We start from the raw sequence: 22,281 nt of genomic DNA, 5'->3' as shown, positions 1-22,281 counted from the left end.
CATACAATTTACCATTTTCACGCAGAAAATGCTATAGTCTGTTTCATGTTTGAGGTATATATGTATCTGAATGTGCATGCTACAAACAAAGAAAGATGCATTGCAAGTATCTTAAAACTTCTAAACTTAATATTTCTTTGTTGGAAACATAATAATTTTCCTAATTTAGCAGTATATATAAAGGGAATTTCTTTTATGAAGAAAGTAAATTTTATTAATTGGATGTATTGTGGTGACCAGAGGGTGTATACTACCCATTCATAATTTTTTGAAATGTAAAGATTTTAATAATTAAACTCATTGATGCATGCAGCACACCTAAGAAAATTAGAATGAATGAAAAGTATATGACATGTATTTGTATGATTATCAGATTATCATTTGGTATATATATGTAAATGAAAAATTCCAACTTTTCCTTATATGATATGATTTAATAATAATAATAATACCATATTTATATAGCACCCTTTTCATACAGAATGTACGCTCAAAGGTGACCAATTATGGATTGTTTTAAAGTGGAGGGAGAGCAACAATAAATGGGAATTAGAATATGACTAGATGTATAGTACAATGCATGTGTATATATAAATAGTAACCATTGCCAAAGTATATAATGTACCAGTGATAATTTTGAAAGTTGATCACAAAACTGCAAAGGACATTAGGGGACAGTGCATTATATTTAACAGGATCCTCCCTGTATCTAATGCAGGATTGTAATTGTCATTTATAACATGTATATCAAATCTGGTAAAAAATGTGCATATTAGACACCAGCGGACAATGCGTTGATTAAACGAATTTTATCAGATCATGCATCAATATCGCAGTCTTTGATTTATATAAAATCATAGTAGGAAACATTTAAAATTCCTGAGTAGTGCAGGTCTCATGCTCATTTACAGATTGACAGTTTATAGCTCTGAGTTTCTGTAACCACACACATGTATTACTAATGTTTATTTATGCAAACATTTATGATATATATTAATCATTAACACATATATTAATGTGACGGGACAATATACATGGATACACATCATAACTTTTTCCTTTATTGATACATTCGCAGTAAATATTTTCATAAGTCATTTCTATAAAAAAAAAATCTCCTTTTATGAATGAAATACCTACATGCATTTCTGATCTTTTTAATTAATTTAGATTTACTTACTCCAATTACAAACTTATAATTACAGAAACACACATGTAATAATATCAATAATCTTTTTCATATTTAGATTAGTCATGTATCTGTATGTAAGAGGACAATCTGTACAAAAATTTAAAATCTTAAATCAGATATTGAATCAAAATTAGGATTACATTGCACGACACTGTAATTAACTATTGTTTTAATATACATCAACTATATTTTGTCTGTAAAAAACCTTTGCTGTTTCATTTTTAGTATTACATTTTGCAACATAATTAAACAGTTAAGTCTCAGAAATCAAAATTGAGCTGTGATGATGATCTCATCCAGAAGCTGTTCTAGAAATTTAGGAGAAGAAATTATTTTGCATGATCATATTACATGGATTTTTTTTTCAAGTTCGGCCAAGTTAGGATCATAGTGTACACTGAGTATTATTTAACCTAAAGTAAAGAATTTTGTAATTATAAGCTCTCTTTAATGAAAAGCTGACTGTGCAATGATGTTTTAGTTTGTGCTATATATTTAACTGAATTGCCTTGTAAAAAGATTTGTGAATTAAATACAATTGTAACTGATCAAAATATTTATTATATTGCATGTTGATGGAGTTTTGAAATTTAAAAAGCATAAATCAAGGCATAAAATAAAAATTGTGTTTCTGACCCTAAATTAAACACACTACCCCTAGTTTTTAAAATAAACATATATTGTTGAAGAGATCATTGAAGAAATATTGTTTGGGGGACTTGACATCTGTAATTCAATTTTATCTATAATATCAATAAGTAATTTTAATCAAACTAAATCTTAAAGTTTCATTGACAAGTGAAAATAAGTTCAATAAGACATAATTAATTTGTTTAAATGGAGATTGTGATCAGAATTTTAAAACTTAATTGTGTAATGGGCCGGCATGATGATAAACGGTACAGGTAACACGTGAGTTTGTTTTGAATGTCGGCGTTTATATTTACAGTCCATTCTTGAATGATTGTAAAAAGTTATTCGTGCGTATCGAAGTTTACCTGAGTACAGGTTTAATGTAGTGCACTCATTCGAGAATTCGCTGCCCATGATGGGCCATCGTGCAACAAACCTTTCTTTCCTGCTATGTCCCGACAGTTTAAGACTGATTTCCTCGCACTATATAGAGAGATTGATGAAGAAAAATTTCTTCGAAGAATCTACTGGAGAACGTACTACTGAACCTGAAGTATGTATACAACAAGTTCCAGAGAGTTCAAACGTATCCGGATTCCAAGCTGGAAAGTCTCAAATGGGAGCTCTCTGTTTAGGGTAAGGATATAGATAGCATTACTAAATGCATCAAGCGAGAGGTGTCTGTTAAGTTCAAACACGAATTGAATAGAATACAATATAACTTTAATTGCGATTTATTCAGTGACCTAAAAAAGCTGCAGAAACGCGTTTCAGATCCCACTGCTGTTGGGTATGTTACAGGGCTTATGAATAAGCTAACTAAGCTTAAGAGGAACAAACTGATTGGAATTGCAGATAAGTTCCCTGCAGGTTGGAGTCAGGGAGTATGAAAGTGATGATCTTGCATCAGATTCTGAAGATGAAAAATGCATGCCAGGCGGAAAACCTTGTTTATCTCATTATATGCTTTATTGTAAAGTGATCCCCAGGCAGAAAAACAACACTAAATCCGATCAATTAAAGAATATATTTCTTGGAAAATACACAATAAACGATAAATACTGACAAAATTTTCTGGGCAATCAACACGCGGCCTTGCCTCTTCAAATCCCGGAGCTAAGGTGAGAGATTCGGTGTTCCCGCTTCCGGTAAAAAGGGAGCGGGTTCCCTGGCAATTCGCCCCTATCGTAATTTTGACACCCAATTTCACTACACTCCCTCCACTTCGAGGAGTAATGTCCTAATTCTAAAATAGAAAGACCCTTCTCTGATAGATTTATTTGAAAAACTTATCAATAGGATTACCCCCATCTGGCCTGTGTTGAAAACCGCACATTAAAACAAAACACAGATCAAATTAATGCTATAACGGACATGTATAAAGTTAACCTTAACATGAACTAGATTTTAAGAGTTCAAAATATGGTCACACAGAATTGATTTGATCTAAGTGATTTTCTATAAAGCGAGCACTAGAAAAACACACATATATTAACTCACAAACAGGACAACTTCAAAGACTACACTATACAATAACCACAGTGTTGCGCTCTACGAAACACGCCCGCTAGTCTTGAGAATTCGCGGGTAAAAGAGACAGAGTAGCACGTGCAATATCATACGACTCCAAGCCCGACCGGAAATCCTAAAATCCACCCCATCCCTAAATCACTACATTCCTCCCCCATTTTGAGGAGGAATTTCCAAATCCGACAAGTTTAACCTGCAGCACTGTAGCTTACAATAGATACATACAATATTCCAAAACAATGAATGAATTTCACATATGATTTACAGTCTATTAAACTTTACTTTATAAAATCACAACGCTTTAACAGTCCAAAAGAAGTTCACAACACAGAATGTCACGGTCACACAGTACATCACATGAAATTCACGAACAGGAAAGTAACATCACATTCGGTAACCAACTTCGTCACAGGACAGGTATCATCGTGGACAGATGCATCAGTACAAACACCACAGACGACATCACAACTTCCAGGACAGCAACTGGAACAATACAAGGAAAGGCCCCCGCTTACCAACGGCGGGATTACCGCAGACCAAGCTGTTGTTCCCTACATTTCGGGGTCCAGTTAGCATGGAGGAGTTTACACCCCTTACATGACTCGTTTTCTTTTGTACCCCTTTTGCGATGACAGAATCTGGGTTGCCCCTAGTTCACTGTCAGTCGAACCTGGACTGCACAGCCATCAGCCCACGACCAATGGGAACGCGCGAAGCCACTAGCAACAAACCAATTCCGTTCATTACTTTGAAGTTTATCAGGGGGAAGCCTCTCAATCTGAGAGAGAACACTCCTATCTCACCAACCATCAGAGACCCTAACCAAGTCGAACAGAGACACAACCCCGCATGCGCAGGGTCATCCCCAGTACACCCAGACATAACACAACCACCATTTGGCCAGCACACAGTGATACACTTGTTAGGTACCTTGGGGACACACTTTCCAGAGAACTGATATGCCACTGCTTCAAACATGGCTGGGACATCTGTAATGATTAGACTGTGCCCCTTGGCAACACTCAATAGCACTACCACTGAATGGAAACCTACACATACTTTATCATAAATTTCAAAGCATGCGTAGATCCCTGACTGGAACAATCCAGACTCCCCAACACTACACTGGAAAACATATTCATCCCCAGACTCATCATCTGCATCAGAGAACTGGTCATCCTGACCTTCAGACACTGTGGAGGGACACCCAGAGTTACCCCGAGAAGTCATCACTATGGCAACCGACACAATCCCCGGTGTCCTCCAGCTAACCACCCTGGTGACTAACACCTGCCTAAGTGTCCTCCGGCCAACCACACAACTTCTCACCTGTGCCTGGTGACTAACACCTGCCTCAGTGCCCTCCGGCCAACCACACAACTTCTCGCCTGTGCCTGGTAACTAACACTTGCCTCAGTGCCCTCCGGCCAACCACACAACTTCTCACCTGTGCCTGGTAACTTACACCTGCCTGAGCAGTCCCCTCCGACCAACCACACAACTTCTCACCTGTGCCTGGTAACACCTCGGTCCGTGCGGACCCTGTGTCCCTTAAATCATTCGGAACAACCACACCTGTCGACGACAAAACTCCACTGCCATTTCAAGTCCCCTTGTGGGCTTACATTTCATCTATGGGAGTCCGCCACGCCCTGCGTGACGTCATCCGCGCGTGAAGTCACCCCCGTAAAACTCCTGTCACTCGGCGACTCTGCACCCCTACCTGTAGGCACCCCCTACAATCCATGTAACACATACACGATACGCAATGTTAAAGTTGGATTTTAAATGATCAAAAATCCCTTACAAGTATCTCTTTGCTGAGAAAGAGAGAGATTAGGTTCCGCCGATAATTTTTCACTGATATCGAGACGTCACCAGATGTTGGTGAAGTACCACAAATTTAAACCTATGATTAGCATAGAATACGAATGCAACAAAACAATGGGATTAACAAGGACTTTCTACAGAGAGAATCTCGGTAAAATCAAAAATGTGCGGTTGGAAATTCAAAGTAAGTATTTAAAATGCAACGAATGCAGTAAGGCGAGATAGAATTAAGAATGTCATATAGATGTAAAAATGACGATAGATAGATTGATTGAATAATTTTTAACGGCCCTCTCAAGAATATTTCACTCGTATGGAGACGTCACCATTGCCGATGAAGAGCTGCAAAATTTCGGTCTATGCTCGGCGCTTACGTTCTTTGAGCAGTGAAGGATCTTTATTGTGCCACACCTGCTGTGGCAGTCGCCTCTTACGACGGGGGTGGGGGGAAAAGACGAAAGCAAATAGAAAATTGATCGATTGATTGCATCTTGCTTAACGTCTCTCTCGAGAATTTTTCACTCACTCATATGGAGACGTCACCAAGACCGGTGAAGGGCTTCAAATATAGGCCTTCACTAGGCGCTTACGGCCTTTGAGCAGTGAGGGTTCTTTAGCGTGCCACATCTACTGTGACACGGAACATCCGTTTTTAAGGTCATTCCCGAGGACCCATGACATTCACACCTGATACCGTGCGTTCTGTGATGGAACTGTCACTACCTTTTTTTTTTTTAACGACTTAGGTCTTTCGCATGCGGGGTGAACGCCCTAACCTCTAGACCACCGCGGCGCTTGAGAAAATTGAAATATAACAATGTGACATGGAAATAAAGATGTCATGTAGTAAAATAGAATTTCAGAATGAAAATTGAAATATACTGACAAACAAGTTGATGTTACAGGGGTTTCAACAGTCTCAATTAAAGTCAGCATTTCGTAAAGTTTATAGCGTTATAATGATCTAGTTTGCCAATACGGCCTGTCACTGGGTCAAATGTTGTTTCACGTGTTTCATACCGATTGTTGGGCCGTTCTTGACACATTGATTTTGATTGCGAGTTATTCTCTTTACTTAAGACATATAGAGCTCCTGGCGGGCGTGACCTGTCGACAGGGGGTGATTACTCCTCCTATTCACCCGATCCCACCTCTGGTATATCCAGGGGTCTGTGTTTGTCTGATTCCACCTCTGGTATAGTCTGTGTTTGGCCGGCTATTTTGTATACCTTATAGGAGTTGTGGAATTGATCACTGTTCGTTATCTTCAACTTTCATGTTATATAAGGTAACATGGAATTTAAAAAAGTAGGTTAAGATTAAGAATACAAGGAGGATATAGAATTATGGCGGAAATTCCCTTCCATAAAAGCAACAACAACCCCCGCCCCTGAAGTTACAGTTCTCTTGATGGGTATGTTCACAAAACTTTCTTAAGATATGTCCCAAGATATAACTTAGGAAAAAAGTTAAGAACATCCAAAGAAAAAATTAGGACACGTCATATGATGTTTCCCGACGATATCTTAGGAACATCTTGCGTTAGGATGTCCTAACTACTTCGGAACATTTTTACTCCTTTACATGTATTTTATACACATGACATATTTCCGAGTAAACAATACAATCTAGACACAGACAGGTAGAGAAAAAACAGACACTATTTATTTATATGAATATTCCTAATATAGATATCGTGAATTCGATATAACATTCATATGTTATAAAGTAAAACTTATCGAAATTACTTACTACATGTACTTAAAAAAGTAATAAAACAAACGGATATTGTGATACTCGAACCTATACAAGTGTGTTTGATATACTAGTATATTATTATTTCTTTTTACGATGAATGCAATGCAAAACCACTGAGTCATCCAATACCTGTTTTCGGTTTAAAAATCGAACGATCTACCCTGACTAACATCTGCTCATGTCAAGGTCTTTGATAACAATAATTGAACAATCAGTTTTTCCGACACAAGTCAAACAGGTCTGCATTTGATTTGTGAGTTGTGCGAATCAGTGAATTATCATGAGTAAGAAGAGGAATCCACATTTTTCAACAGGGAAAATTTAAATCTTCTTGAGATTAGAATGAAAGGGCCTTTCCTATACTAGTGACATTAAGGAAAAGGCATCCCGGCCCAAAAGCACCAGGAGGCTATGAAAACCACGAAAGTCTATACTTACTCACAATTCAGTAATTCGCGGGTTGCCAATGTCCTTAATTATCTTTTCACAGTTTTTGTGAACTTTTTGCTTTAATATCATGGCTATCGTCGTGTTTATTACAAACTTAGAATGATCTTAGAACAAGAATTATGTTGTCCTAAAGTTAGAATGAAGTTATGGCGAGGCCTAAATTTGGGAGAGCTTCGAGAACCAGATTTAAAACTAGGACGTGCCCTAAGACATACTTAGTCCTAAGATAGCCTAGTGAACATGCCTGCAGATCTCTTATAAAGTTTCTGTACTTCACTAATATCGGGTTTCGAGTCTCATAGAAGCATTCCTACCTTCCTCACTCTCAGGCTTTGAAGCTAGAGATTTTCTCTCAGTAAACGACCTGATATTGGAATAAAATGAAGAGACGCCATCTCGGACGATTTGGAACACCTTTTTCGTACATACAAAGAAAGTTGCAATAAAGAATCCTTGTAAAGCATTGAAGAAAATAAACAAATACCATAACGCCTGACTATTGGTTGCCGCTGCCGAGAAACCAAAACACCAGGTTAACCCCATCACAACCGACAATTTTATGTAAATGAGTAATTTGCACGTGTTCTTTCTCTTCAGAATCCGGGAAATTTTCTTGGATGACATGTGTATACTTATGGCAGATATAAGGAAGAAAACAAAATTTGAAAACAACAGAATTGCGATGGGGACCAGAAAGAAGATGAGCAAACCTCTGCTATTTGAAATCCAACACATTCCATTACCATATCCGGGTTTAAAACTTGAATCCGAAGTATACTCGACCGAGGCTGCGGACCCAACTATGATAGCAGCACCCAACCAAGCATAGAGCCAGTAAAATCGCATGCGCTTTGAAGAAGTCTCCCTTTCACCCAAATTAGTAAGCCCCGTTGAAAATGTGAAAAATATGTCGAAAGACATCACATTCATCCAAAAGAAAGCAGCTAGGAAAGCAAAATGCGTTACAATAGATAGGGCCTTACATAAACTTTGGTTTTTCATCTCGAAGATAAATGGCGCTACCAAATGTAACAATTGCGCAACGAACAAGGATGCCATCAAGCACATAAGGTTCTTGCCGGGAATATTGTGCAACTTGGGCGAACAAACGTAAACAGTCAAACACACCAGCAGACACGCTAATGACAAAATTCCACCAACGAAAGACAGCAAACTCTCTTCTTTTGAAAAATAAATTGCCAGTTTTGTGAAAGTTATTTGATTATCAATGTCCGTTCCGTTTATGCAAACGTATGCACTGCTTTCATTTTCTGAGAGCGTAAAATCATGCATCATTATGTTGAAGGAGAACACAAAAATTGTAGTGGAATTGATTAATTCGAACTCATTTTGGCGAAAAATTCGAGAGAGGCATGGTGAGGAATTGTTTGCGTTGTTAGTAAGCCGCTCTTTCAATAAACATTTACCATTTTGATAAACAAACGGAGATTTGCACAGTATCTTATAACACTGCCCTGTCAAAGGATCCAGGAGATGATCTGCACTACAGACATTAGATAGTGAATTCGTAGATGACCCCACCAATCTATTGCGAGAGCGCGTCTCTCTCGTCTCCTTTTTCAAATTGAGATCAAATAGAATTCTGTAACTATAGGTGTAACCATTTCTATTTGGTTTAGGAGGAATTAACTTTGTCTCCTTCATGCCGCCACATGATATGTTTGATTCTGGATAACCCTGACATTTTGCACAGTAGATGTTTCGAAAGACAATCTTCAGTCCAAACAGAGGCACATAATATCCGTATTTACATAACGTCATCGATGTTTCGTTCTGACATTCCGTTACATTAGAACTGATTGGAAAGCAAGTCCGCTGTTTCTGGATTTTTTCCGGAGGCGAGTGTGTCACGTAACAGTTGGTATCGTTATTTAAGGAGGAGACGGACAAATTCGCCGGAATGGATAATCTCCAATGACACTGGAGTCCTGGATTCCACATGACGTAATCATCAAAATTACACATAGCGCAATACATGTTTTTATACAGATATCCCGAACTCGGACCAGTAGACGGGTGGTCGAACACATCGTTTTCTGCTTCACATTTCTCTCTAAGATATGAATCAGTGCCAGAAGGACAAGAATTCACAATGTAAATGAAATTGTCAGAGTCAATGCTTGCTCTAAACTCGCATGTAAATTCTGGAATCGTTTTGTTTTCAACTGTGTGATTGTTTCTGTAGTCATGGCAACAGTCCCCGTATATTAAGCAATCAGAATCACACTGACAGTTTGGAAAGTAAGTTTTTCTCTGGCACTGGTACCTCTCCGGACAGTTTGTTCCTAAATTGGCGGGAAAATATTCCGTATTCAATTCACACAACACATACTGCACTGAGCAGAATGTAAGAACAATGATACGAGCTGCATTCATTTTCTAAGATTTGCAAATGAACGGGAAATTGCTACATGATAGACATAGTAAGGCGCTTTCCTCAAGGAGCTCCAGCGGGTTTATGTATTTATATATACCTTTATTCATTGTAATGTGATCCAATGTTTCTAACAAAGAGGAGGGATAGAATATGATCAAAGGGCGCACAACAATCTGTTCAAAGGTATAAATTATCAAATGTTCATTAAAACCCCTATTTAATTCAACATTTCTAATCATCTCAATGGTTATTATTACTGAAATCAAATGCATCGTTTGCCTCTGAATCAGATGATGTATCTGTGTGCTTTGTCATTTTGTGAGACAAAACAAAAGAGGTAATAATTACTTTGATTTATCTTTCATCCAGATGAATGTTGTTTTAGGATACCCTAAATAGCATGTGCTGTCTCATACTAAGTGTAGGGTTGCTAAAGTTATAGTCACGATTAGACCCGCGTCTTCTTTGGTGAATGAACTCCTGGTGAAAACGTACTCAAAGCCAGGACAGGGAACCTGACCAGTAGCTGTGTGTCCCTGTAGCATTTACAGATCAAAGCCAGGACAGGGAACCTGACCAGTAGCTGTGTGTCCCTGCAGCATTTACAGATCGTAAAGCCAGGACAGGGAACCTGAGCTCTCAAAAGCCTGAGCATAACCTGAGCTGTGTGTCCCTGTAGCATTTACAGATCGTAAAGCCAGGACAGGGAACCTGACCAGTAGCTGTGTGTCCCTGCAGCATTTACAGATCAAAGCCAGGACAGGGAACCTGACCAGTAGCTGTGTGTCCCTGTAGCATTTACAGATCAAAGCCAGGACAGGGAACCTGACCAGTAGCTGTGTGTCCCTGTAGCATTTACAGATCAAAGCCAGGACAGGGAACCTGACCAGTAGCTGTGTGTCCCTGTAGCATTTACAGATCAAAGCCAGGACAGGGAACCTGACCAGTAGCTGTGTGTCCCTGTAGCATTTACAGATCAAAGCCAGGACAGGGAACCTGACCAGTAGCTGTGTGTCCCTGCAGCATTTACAGATCGTAAAGCCAGGACAGGGAACCTGACCAGTAGCTGTGTGTCTCTGTGGCATTTACAGATCGTATCAATACTATACAGGTTTCTGAGTTTATACGTTATCACATGAAAGGTTAGGATTTGAAATTAAGCGGGATATTTTTAAAATAAAGTCGTACAGAATTTAAGTGCATATACCAAATTACATTTCGAGAGTTAAAATTTCACTTTCGGTCGATAGGGATACAGCTCTGAAATAAAATCGTACAAAAATGTTAATGCATGGATTAAATTACATTTCGAGAGTTAAATTATCACTTTCAGTTGATAGGGATACACAGTTACATAATCACTAGATATATTAGTTTTTGGATTAGCTGTTTGTTGTTCATTGCTCGTAATGACACTTGATACAAATTTTAAATCATGGATGCAAAGGTTGATATTGTTGTAATAAGTACAAATATAAAAATCCTTTAAAAATAAGCGACTTGTAAATTTTCTCCGAGTTTGGAGGATTGCTCCTTGTTCTTGGAAAATAGTTGGAGTAGAGCAGATGCTGATGTTGATTCAATTTACTAGGCTGCTTATTCTTTGTTTTTGTTTGGAGTTGATGCACTTTGTTTACTTATTCAAACTTGTTATTTACATTATTTTTCTCTCAAATTTTGTTCATTTCTTATTTCATTTTAATAGTGTTCATTCATTTACATAGTTTATTTTTAGGTGGTTTTTGTGTGTGTGTGTGTGTGTGTGTGTGTGTGTGTGTGTGTGTGTGTGTGTGTGTTGATGTTCTTTCTTATTATCTTTTGTAAATTATTTATTCTTAATGCATAGTTAAAATAGAATCTCTCTGGGTACGAGTTAGCTTTACTATTTGTCAATGTAATAGGGTTAACTTGAGATTAATTAAGCCTACTTTTATCACTTCGTACATTTTGGATCAGCTCTTTGGAAGAATATGGCATGTCCTAATGTTAGAAAAAGGCGTGATTGAAACCTCCACCAGTGTCTGGGCATCAAATCTAGTTTTAGTAGCTAAACCGAATGGAACCACTAGAGCATGTGTTGACTACAGACTGCTGAATGCAAAAACTGTGAAAGATGCCTATCCGTTGCCCCGTATAGATGAATGCCTTGATTCTCTCTGGTGCCAAATGGTTTTCAACAATGGACATCAATTCGGGCTTTTGGCAAATAGAGATGACTGAAAAGGACAAGAAAAGACTGCATTTGTCACAATATTGGGACTTTTTCAATTTCGAGTCATGCCGTTTGGTCTAGTAAACGCCCCGTCTACATTTGAGCGATTGATGGAGAATGTATTGAAAAGTATACAGTGGACTGAGTGCCTAGTCTATATGGATGACATAATTTCAACTTTTGATGAAGGCCTTCAGCACTTGGCCAATATTTTTCAAAAGACTTCAAGAAACAAATTCAAAGCTCAAGCCATCAAAATGTATATTCTTCCAAGAACAAGTCAAATATTTAGGTCACAAAGCTTCCTCACGGGGTATCCAGACAGATACTGAGAAAATATCTGCTGTCAAAAACTGGCCAATTCCAAAGAACGAAAGACAATCAGATTGTATCAGGGCTGTGGTGTTTTTCCTTTATAAACAGTGTACAATAACTGGAGATACACCAGTGGGCGGAACCATCATTTGCATATTTTTTAAAACTGTGCTGTGTAAATAAATCATTGAACACCACCTGATAATTTCAACACATGGTGAAGTTCAAATTAGAATTCACTAGATCTAAGCTCGCGGCCGTGTCGATATCCATTTTATCATCTCCCAGTTTATTTCACGAAATGTGTGAACCTCACATGCTTGTGAGAAAATCCTCATGGTCATCATTGAATAAAAACTGTAAACTCAAATCGTGTTACAAATCGCCAATGATCATAGTTTCGGTGCTCTGATCAGACACATTCTGCACATCCGCTCTCACCAACTATCGGGCGATAAGTGCGCGATGAGCATGCATGGCGGGAAGAGGAAAATACCCAAGCTATCACCTGACAAAAACTTTACTTTTCATTGGGGTAATATAAAAAATCATGCAATAACCACTGGTCACATGACAGATATTACATGTCTAATTGGTCATGATACAAGTAAGTATTGGATATTTATTTCGGTGTATCTTGATTTATTTGGACGAAGGGCGGAAACTCGTGCCGAAATAAATATACAATAATTATTACTCATTCCTTGGACTTTGCTCTTACTACAGAAGATTTGTGAAGGATTTTGGAGAGATAGCAAAGCCCCTCCATGATTTATACAAGAAAAAGACGCTCCATGATTTATACAAGAAAAAGACACTCCATGATTTACACAAGAAAAAGACAAAGTTCCTATGGGCCCATGAATGTCGGAATGCATTTGACACCCTCAAAACAGTTCTTACAACTTCACCATTACTGGGATTCCCATTACCTGGACTAACATTTACTCTGGATACTGATGCCAGTGATAAAGCTGTGGGTGCAGTTTTGTCTCAGAATCAAGATGGCAAGGAAAGAGTTCATTACCTACATGAGTAAAGCGATGAACCGCCATGAGCAATTCTGTTGTGTCACACGTAAAGAGTTGTTAGCTGTTGTCACTGCCCTTCGGAAGTTTCATCCCTACCTCTATGGCCAGAGAGTTTTACTTCGCACTGATAATGCTGCTGTCAGCTGGGTCAGAAGCTTAAAGAACCCCACAGGTCAAACAGTACGATGGCTTCAAAAGATTGAAACTTATGACTTTACAGTTATTCACCGTCCAGGACGAAGTTATCAAAATACAGACGCCTTATTGAGAAATCCTTGCAAGCCTTGTCTAAGACAACAACAAAACAAAGATGACAGTGACGATAGTGATACTGAAAAATTCACTAAAATTAAAGGTCAGGAATCCATTCCAACAATTAGAGTGACAACCAGAAGTAAAGAAATAGCTCAATGCCAATTCAGAAACCAAGTATTACTAGAGGGGTGGGGGGATGAAATTCGACAGATTCAACTGGAAGATCAATCCATTGGCATGCTTTTGTTAGCCTTGACAGATGGTTCTGGAAGACCAAAATGGGATGTCATATCACACAATTCTGAGGCATTCAAAACCTTGTGGAGACAATGTGATTAACTTAAAGTAATCAATAGTCTGTTATACAGAGAGTTCCAAGATACAGATACCAACAAGATCATATTACATGTAGTTGTCCCAAAACAGAAGAAATCAGAGGTTATTCATTATTTTCATGATGTTCCCACGAGAGCCCACCCTGAAGCTGAGAAGACCACATCACGCATAAAAAATTAATTTTATTGGTCATCAATGTCAAAAGAAATTTCAAAATATTGCAAAAGATGTGATTTTTGTGCTGCCCGTAAATCCAGTCAAAAGTAAAACAGAGCACCACTAGGACAGCACATGGTCGGAGAGCCAATGGAAAGGATAGATATTCTGAGACCCCTTCCTGAGTCTACAAAATGCAACAAATACATTCTGGTTATGATTGATTGTTTCACTAAATGGACCAAAGCCATAGCTATTCCAGATCAAGAAGCTGAAACTGTTATAATAACTTTTGTCAACGAAGTAGTCTGTCGTTTTGGTACACCTTTACAAGTCCACTCTGATCAAGGAAGAAACTTTGAGTCAAATGCTTTTAAAAAGATGTGCGAGCTCCTGCATATTGATAAAACTAGGACAAGTAGTATGAGACCTCAAACTAATGGTAGTGTGGAACGCTTCAATCGGACTTTAGCTACCATGTTGACAATGTACTGTGAGCACAACCAGAAAACTTGGGATAAGTATCTCCCTCAAGTCATAATGGCACATCAAACTTCCGTACACTCTAGTATCAAAACCACACCATACTCGATTCGGAGTGTTCATATAATACATATAAGTGTTCAGTGGTAAGCAAGGAATGACAAGCATGGATGAAAATACAATGTATACTTCAAAACTTTGATCTGTCAATGGTTATCGCTACACGGTGTCAAATATCACGAGTCAGTATTCGTAGTTATATTTACATCAGAACATAATCAACATATCAAATTATCAAGTTTTCTACACTTGACTAGAGAAGTTTACTATTATTTATGATCCGAAGATAGGAATCACTGCAGCGTGAAGGTTATGTAAATGTCCCAGATATGGCTTTCAAACGAGAACGGGAAAGGTAAAACCACCGATTAAGGATCCGAAACGATCCTTTGTGCTATAATACATACAGCAACACACATATCATACACGGTGAACAAAGAATTTGATTAGTCGTAACGTTTATCGATAGACTCTTCCCATAACTAGTTAAATCACATCAACTTTATACCCAGGATTAAAGAACTTTACAATAGGGACGACAGAGATCACTGATGTGTGAAGGTTATTTAAATGTCACGTTTTAAAAGTCCCAGAAAGGAACCCTAGTCTTTTGGCCTTTGTTGTATTGGAAACCCAAACGGGGAACGGAAAAACACCGCTAAAGGACCCTTTGTAATTCTTCACAGTACAATTCATACATTGACGATTAGGAATCGCGTTTCTTTGTTGTCTGGGACAATACCCTCATTGAATCTGGCATGGATTTTCCAACTATTTTTAGTTTTTTCCATTGTTGTCAAGAATATGTTCATTGTTTAGTCCCCCTAAACAATCACTTTGATCTTCGATGCAACGATCCCATAAGTAAGTCAAGGATGTCAAGTAACCCTATCTATTGTTCTCGAGAACAATATCTAAAAATAACCAAGGATGTCATATGACCCCTTTTATTGTATTCGAGAACAATAGACATGGGGTTTTCCAGCTATTTGTAGGCATCTATTGTCCTTAAAGGCCGAGATTTTCAACCGTTCGGTTTTCCTCAGGTAAGTTAAGTAAAGGGCGGAGCTAATTTAAGGCAGGTGTGAAGCCCCGAGCCCGAGGAAATACCGTCCCAAATACATAGGATGTTATCTGTGTTACCTGCATTACCTGTACGTTTTTGTAAGATTGAAAAATTCATGGTAGTCAATCTAATGAATCAAACATGTAAATTAAAGCTCGATAAATTTATCTTATATAAATGAGAACGCTTAGGCAGAATACTCTTTATTCTAAATTTTCTCGTATCCATTTAACTGCCTCCGTCAGATACCCGGTATCCGACGATGGACTGCCAAACATATAGTTTCCGACGGGAGTTCCTGCGTACTGCGGTAGATTTTCTGGCTATGTACCGATCATCGTCCCACGCCCCGTGATGACTACATGTATATATTCCAAAACTGCTCAGAAAGTTTTATTCAGTTTGAATTAATTTTTCTGGAAGGCACACCAGAGTTGTCTGTGTGACTCGTCCATAACGCATGGCCTACAAAACAGTCAGGACATTCGGAATTTCTGACAGTTCCTTCGATAAATGGTCCAGACGAAGAATTTGTTCTTCCGCTGGATCCCAATTCCAACCATTATATGCAAGAAAGAGCCCTAGTGGCTAACTTCTCTTCAGATAAGTTGACAGTTACATCAATCTAATTAAAATTAAATGTTAGGTCCGCTCGCATACACATCTATGCGAATACACGAGAGAATTTAACGTCTAATTTTAATAAGATTGCAGTTACATACACGTTTGTTGCCATGTTTCGAGGGAAAATTACACTTATAGATTTTCAAATGAGTGTAAACAAAATTTCATTTACGTACAATGTATTTACTCATAATTTAATCTGTTTAGCATAAAATCGATGTCCGTGTAAATTATATTCTAACAATCCATAATAATTATTATCAATCGTACCCATTCCTAAGCATTCCCTACTATATTCTATTATAATTGATGTAATTGTATGCAAATTTACTACTATTATTGTATGACTATCTCTACATGAAAATTCCCTCTCCAGTTGGATTGCACGGTAAGCATCAAAGGATTGCACGGGCGCCTCGATCGCCTGATAAGATAGATAAGGTATACACAAAGACTAGTAACTAAATGTCCATAAATTTTTAGCATCCAATGTGAAGCTCAATTTCTCCTGATTGACAAGGGGTCACAGGCCAGGTAAATTTGAAGGCGGTGCTTATTTTCTCGGTCTTTAAGTAGGTCAAGGTTGTAATATGACCCCTTCTATTATTCTCGAGAACAATAGGTCTATTGTTTAACCCCCCCAACCCCCCCCGACAGACGCATATATAGCCTGGTTCCCGAGGCCTTCCGATGTGCAAGCACGAAGGCCAGGCACTCATTATCTATAAAACTCAGTCTATATCTTCACCAGCAACTCTATGCAACCCAACAATAGTAGAAAAAACGAAGTGACACGGTTAGATTTAATTTAACACACGTGAAAAATATGCGAGTTGACGAATCACCTACTTGCTTGAAAACAAAGGGATAAGACTATATCAAACAAGCGTGTCACATGGAAAACCAAGTATTATACATTTCCTAAGGTCTGTCTCTGGCAATTAATGACGTAAAATCGAAAGTGACACAGCTAATTAAGCCATGATACGCTCATTTACGTGCATTTCCATTACTTACCATTGAGTCCGCCATATTGGATTTTGATCAGTGGAAGAATCCATTCGACAGTGAGTGCCTGGCCTTCGTGCTTGCACATCGGAAGGCCTCGGGAACCAGGCTAACGCATATACTACTGTCGCTTCTGTCATAAAAATCTGGGTACGAGTTCTCCCGGAGAAAAAACTTTGTAATTTCATCTGAAAAATCTGGTACGAGTTCCCTGGAGAAAAAGTTTGTCATTATATAGTAATTAAAATTTTTATACGAGTTTATCTCATTAAGAATTGTACCATTTTAGGTATTAGAATCTGGGTACAATTTCTCCTTGAAAAAAATCGAGGATTTCGTACATGATTATACATAATTTACTATGGACATGCCTTTCAATTTAATAATAATAAAAAAAAAAAAGTAAATACAATGATCATACTTTTTTGTTGTTTTCTTTTTTCATTTGAATTGCTGTTTGGCTTGAGACGATAATTAATAGAATTATTGCAATTAAACACCGATTTCACTGAAACCTGCGACATTGTATTTTTTATAGCGTACCTCTATTCTCCAGCACATGGAGGAGAACTCGTATACCCCGATTTATCAGTTAAAATGACTATGTTTTTCTCTCCAGGAGAACTCGTACCCAGATTTTTATAATACAATTGACAAATTTTTCTTTAGGAGAACTCGTACCCACATTTCTATTTGATAAAATGATAAAGTTTTTCTCCAGGAGAACTCGTACCCAGGTATTGATGGGTACGACTTCTCTTAGAGAATTCGTGCCCGGGATGACTTCTCAAGGAGAATTTCTGGGTATGAGTTCTCCTGGATACGGGTTCTCCAGAAGTCCTATTTTATAATGACACTTATAGTCTCACCCGACATATTTCTTTTTTCTAATAACAGCTAAGGAGTGGTATGCAGTGAAATGACATGGGTGTCAAATGGCTTCTCTCAAACTGCTCAAAGTTAGCGTTTCATACTTATCTGAGGGGTACACAAGGGCGCGTGTTTATTTCACAATTAGCACGTTTAACCAGGTTTCACTTCAATCGTACCGATTCTACACGGTTACAACACAAACGGGTAATCAATATAATGATGAAATGAAAAAAAAAACCAAAAAAAAAAACCCCCAAAGGAATCGATTGATGAATAATTTAAAATCTTTATTTTACAAGAGGCCCGAAGTGTCGTTGGGCCGAAATGTCGTTGGGCCGAAATGACACTGTACTATAATGTTGTGGAAACGCAATGATATGGGTAATGTTGGCAAAATGAAAAATATGAACCGAAGTCAAACTCCCCGTCGAGGCCTCATTACGTCACCTACGAATAGACCTCTCCTATGTGACGCACCACAATATACAGATTTGTATATTGTGAGTCCGCGATTATCACGCAGACAAATTACACTAAAGAAGTAGTTCGCAGTTAAATGTTTGAAGATATTAATATTAAGAGCATTAATATAAAAGTATGGATTTTATTTTAAACATAAAATGATCAAAAGATCAAAAGAACAAGTGTGTCATTGTTTCTTTTGAAACTTATGGAATATATTCTCAATGATACATTTCGTCTTCGCCACAAATTTTAGCACATAATATTACCTATAGGTAAGGAATTCAATGATTGTATGAAATCTGGTTGGTAAAATGGGTAGCGAGTCCAAAACACACATTATTGCATATTTTCTGTATAATATGCATCTGCTGCTGAAAACCTCGCATTTTTTCAATTCACATAGAGTTGAATTTGATACTTAATGAATTATTTGACCATTTAAATGCCTGTTATCTTAATTATCGGCGATTTTTTCCAAACTCGGGCCAAAAGAAAACCGGATGCGGTCGACCCGGGCCGGCGTTATTTATTCTGATTTAATTGCTAATGCTTTGATTAATTAATCGATAATAATGGCCGATTCAGAGAGGCCCCTTTCACCTCAAATTTACAATATAATGTTAGTAAAACTCAAGATTTTTGCCGAAACGTTTTGGTGCCGAAACGTCTTAGTGCGGAAACGTCTTGGTGCCGAAACGTCTATGCTGGTGCCGAAACGTCTTGGTGCCGAAAAGTCCAGAATTCATCTGACCCGGCCCGGTCCGGTTTTTACGGGTGCAGGACTTTTCGGCACCAAGACGTTTCGGCACTGTGATGAAGTTAATTTTCATTTTGTTAGTTTTTTGTGGTGTTGTCTGTAAATAGTTGTTTATGCTTGTAAGGTGTTTCCATAGTGTGAGTGTTGGTCGATAAGGCTATTTTTAGCATACCGGTTTGGTCAGTCAGAGTAGCGGCTGTTTGTCAAGCGTGCGGCCTCGTTTTCATGCTGTGCAGCAGGGGTCTTTTCTTGGCGAATTCCAGAAGTTAGTCTGGGTAATGGGTAGCCAGAGAGACAAACATTTTACTGTGTGGGCATAGGTCTTCTCCAGCCGGTAAGCTATTTGTGTGTGAAAATATTTGCGAGGTTTCGGGTTAATTTTCTCGTGTATTGTGTTTTCTATTTTGTTGTTACCCAAGTCACTTTGTGTATAGGTTTTAGGTTAAGTAATTGCTATTTCAGTGCAGAGGGGATTTAAGAAGCTATCTGGGCCATATCAGGCAGTACTCTCAGCGTTTCAGTAGGTGCTCGGCGTGAGAATCAGAACACGTGAGACAGTGCTGTATGTACATGGGTGTTCCACGTGGTGGACTTGGCAATTATTTTGTGAGCCTAGTGTTGCCATTGGTTTGAAGTCGGCGTTATACCCAGTATCGTTGTTCAGTGAGAGACCTGTGAGTCCGGGACTGGAAGCGGAGGGGTTGTTCGCGCTGTATGGAGGCCTGTTGGTGCCAAGTGTGACGTGGCGTTATATTGAATTGTGCTGAGTAGCCAAACTTTCATATTGAGTTTCAGTAAATTAAACATTTTATCAAAAAGGAATTTGAGAAATTTGTACAAAACGTAATTTACTACTGTTTAACTTTTTCTGTAGTTAGCGGAATTAGCTACTATTTGAACCATTATGTAATACATTTATTACCAGTTATATTTTCAGCCTGGAATGACATATTTGTTGTATTGACTATTGAATTGTCTTGACAGCTATACGTTATATTCATTGTCAATATTGCCAGGTTTATTATACCAATTTATATTTTCTTTCTCGGTGAGAGAGTATGGGTGTGTGAATGTGTGATTTCTTTGTTTTTCAAACATCTCTATATTTCTTATCGTATTGCTAAATAAATTTTCTTTTTATTTATTCTACGATTTATCATTTTCTCTATTGCCTACACAAAATCAAAAAGAACTTCTTTACAGGCACTTTATTATTAAGACGTTTCGGCACCAAGACGTTTCGGCACTTTAAGACGTTTCGGCACCAACAATTATTTTTTATTTGGTACCAACAATTCTTTCTTCTTTTATATCATATTTATTTGATTTATAATTGATTTAATAACATATTATTTTATCTTAATCTGCATTTTATATTATACATTAATTTGCAATTATTTACTAACTTCGGATAATTGAAAATCTTTGGGGGGGGGGGGTGTATAACAAAGCAATTGAAATGGGCCCTCCATTGAATGTGTAAATTGTAAAAACAACAACACCCATATCCTTCTCCCTATTCCGTGACTAGGTGCTAATTAGGAGGAGATAATGAAGAGCCCCTGGTACACAATGAGGGCTTCACACTTTATTTCTGAAGAGAGTCTTGAAGAACCAACGATGTCAGGTTAGTATGAATTGAATTATATATATATATATATATATAATTAAACAAAAAGGATATAGTATATCTTATTTTTATGTCCCACTTAATGGTTGAATTGTTATAGATCATACCAGCTTTGTTTTAAGCACAAAACTTACGAACATTGACAAAAACTAGAGCAAAGCTCGTTGCAAAGCAACGAGAGGTCTTCCGTCGGAGCTGTGTGACATAAAAACCTTGAACTTGACCATATGTCCTTGGGTCAGGTCCTAATGCAGCCTCAATTGACATGAAAATCTGTTGTAAGTATGAAATCTAAATGTTTCTTCATTACAGCATATGGTCAGGACAGGGTTTGTATTTTCAAAACGGACAATTTCCCAAAGTCAAAAATCCTATTTCGGGGTGGGGTGGGGTAGGTTCCAACTTTTCTGTACACCAAAAAATTTGTTCTTTACATAACATTAGCGCATTTCACTACAAAAGTGGGGGGGGGGGGGGGGCAACAGGTCTTCCAATGACCATTTTCATAGTAAATTAACAGTAAAACGTTAGGTTTCCTGCCCCCCCTGCCTGGAAAGGGCATGACCGTAAATTAACGATCTGTATTGTATACTGTCAAGCATATGTTGGCAAAAATATTGGAGGGTGGGAACTGGAACTTCCTGTCCTTCCACCAATCATTTGAAAAATCCGATTTTATTAAAAACATAATTTTCTGTAAATCGTTGTGTTTGCAAATTACATTAAAACGGTAATGTTTTTGTGTGTACATGTATTGCCGCTGATCGCTGGTACACATGCGATGGCTCCGAACTCGGGCAATCGAGCCATGGGTTACGTAATTGTAAACAAGAACAAACCCCGGTGTGTATGTAAAATGCTTACAGTTAATGACTGAATGAAATAAGACTGATTCGATGTGGATTTCTGATGATTTTCTATACATGTTTAGAGTTGGTATAATCATGATAAGAACCCGTGATTTAAAAAATAAAGTTTATAAATTATTTGTTATGCTTACAAAAAGGATCCATTGTTTTCACTTTGTATAGAATGCAGAAAGCTTGTGTATCAACTGGCTAAAGTAGAGTTAAATCACAGATTGCTTGTCCACATGTGATGAATCTCCAAAATTAAACACAATAAGACGCTTGAGATGTATATATATATTTGGGGCGCTCTTGCCTTTTTCATTTCACTTATAAAAACCGCATCTACTTGCACGCATGATTGTATTTAG

At 37.9% G+C, this 22,281-nt stretch overlaps 1 protein-coding gene across 1 annotated transcript; it reads right to left on the bottom strand.

Moving 5' to 3' along the window:
* Window positions 1-2,844: 2,844 nt before the first annotated feature.
* LOC125673171 (G-protein coupled receptor Mth-like) lies at window positions 2,845-9,840 on the bottom strand. Its single transcript, XM_056166891.1, has one exon. The coding sequence runs from the start codon at window positions 9,788-9,790 to the stop codon at window positions 7,670-7,672; it is 2,121 nt and encodes a 706-aa protein (XP_056022866.1). The 5' UTR covers window positions 9,791-9,840; the 3' UTR covers window positions 2,845-7,669.
* Window positions 9,841-22,281: the final 12,441 nt, after the last annotated feature.

The sequence above is a fragment of the Ostrea edulis genome, chromosome 1, assembly GCF_947568905.1.
Source record: "Ostrea edulis chromosome 1, xbOstEdul1.1, whole genome shotgun sequence".
NCBI lineage: Eukaryota > Metazoa > Mollusca > Bivalvia > Ostreida > Ostreidae > Ostrea > Ostrea edulis.
This window is presented reverse-complemented; position numbering and strand designations above follow the sequence as displayed.

Bases quoted from the DNA above. Each gene is read 5' to 3' on its own strand.
- LOC125673171 (XM_056166891.1), bottom strand. From the start codon at position 9,790: ATGAATGCAGCTCGTATCATTGTTCTTACATTCTGCTCAGTGCAGTAT.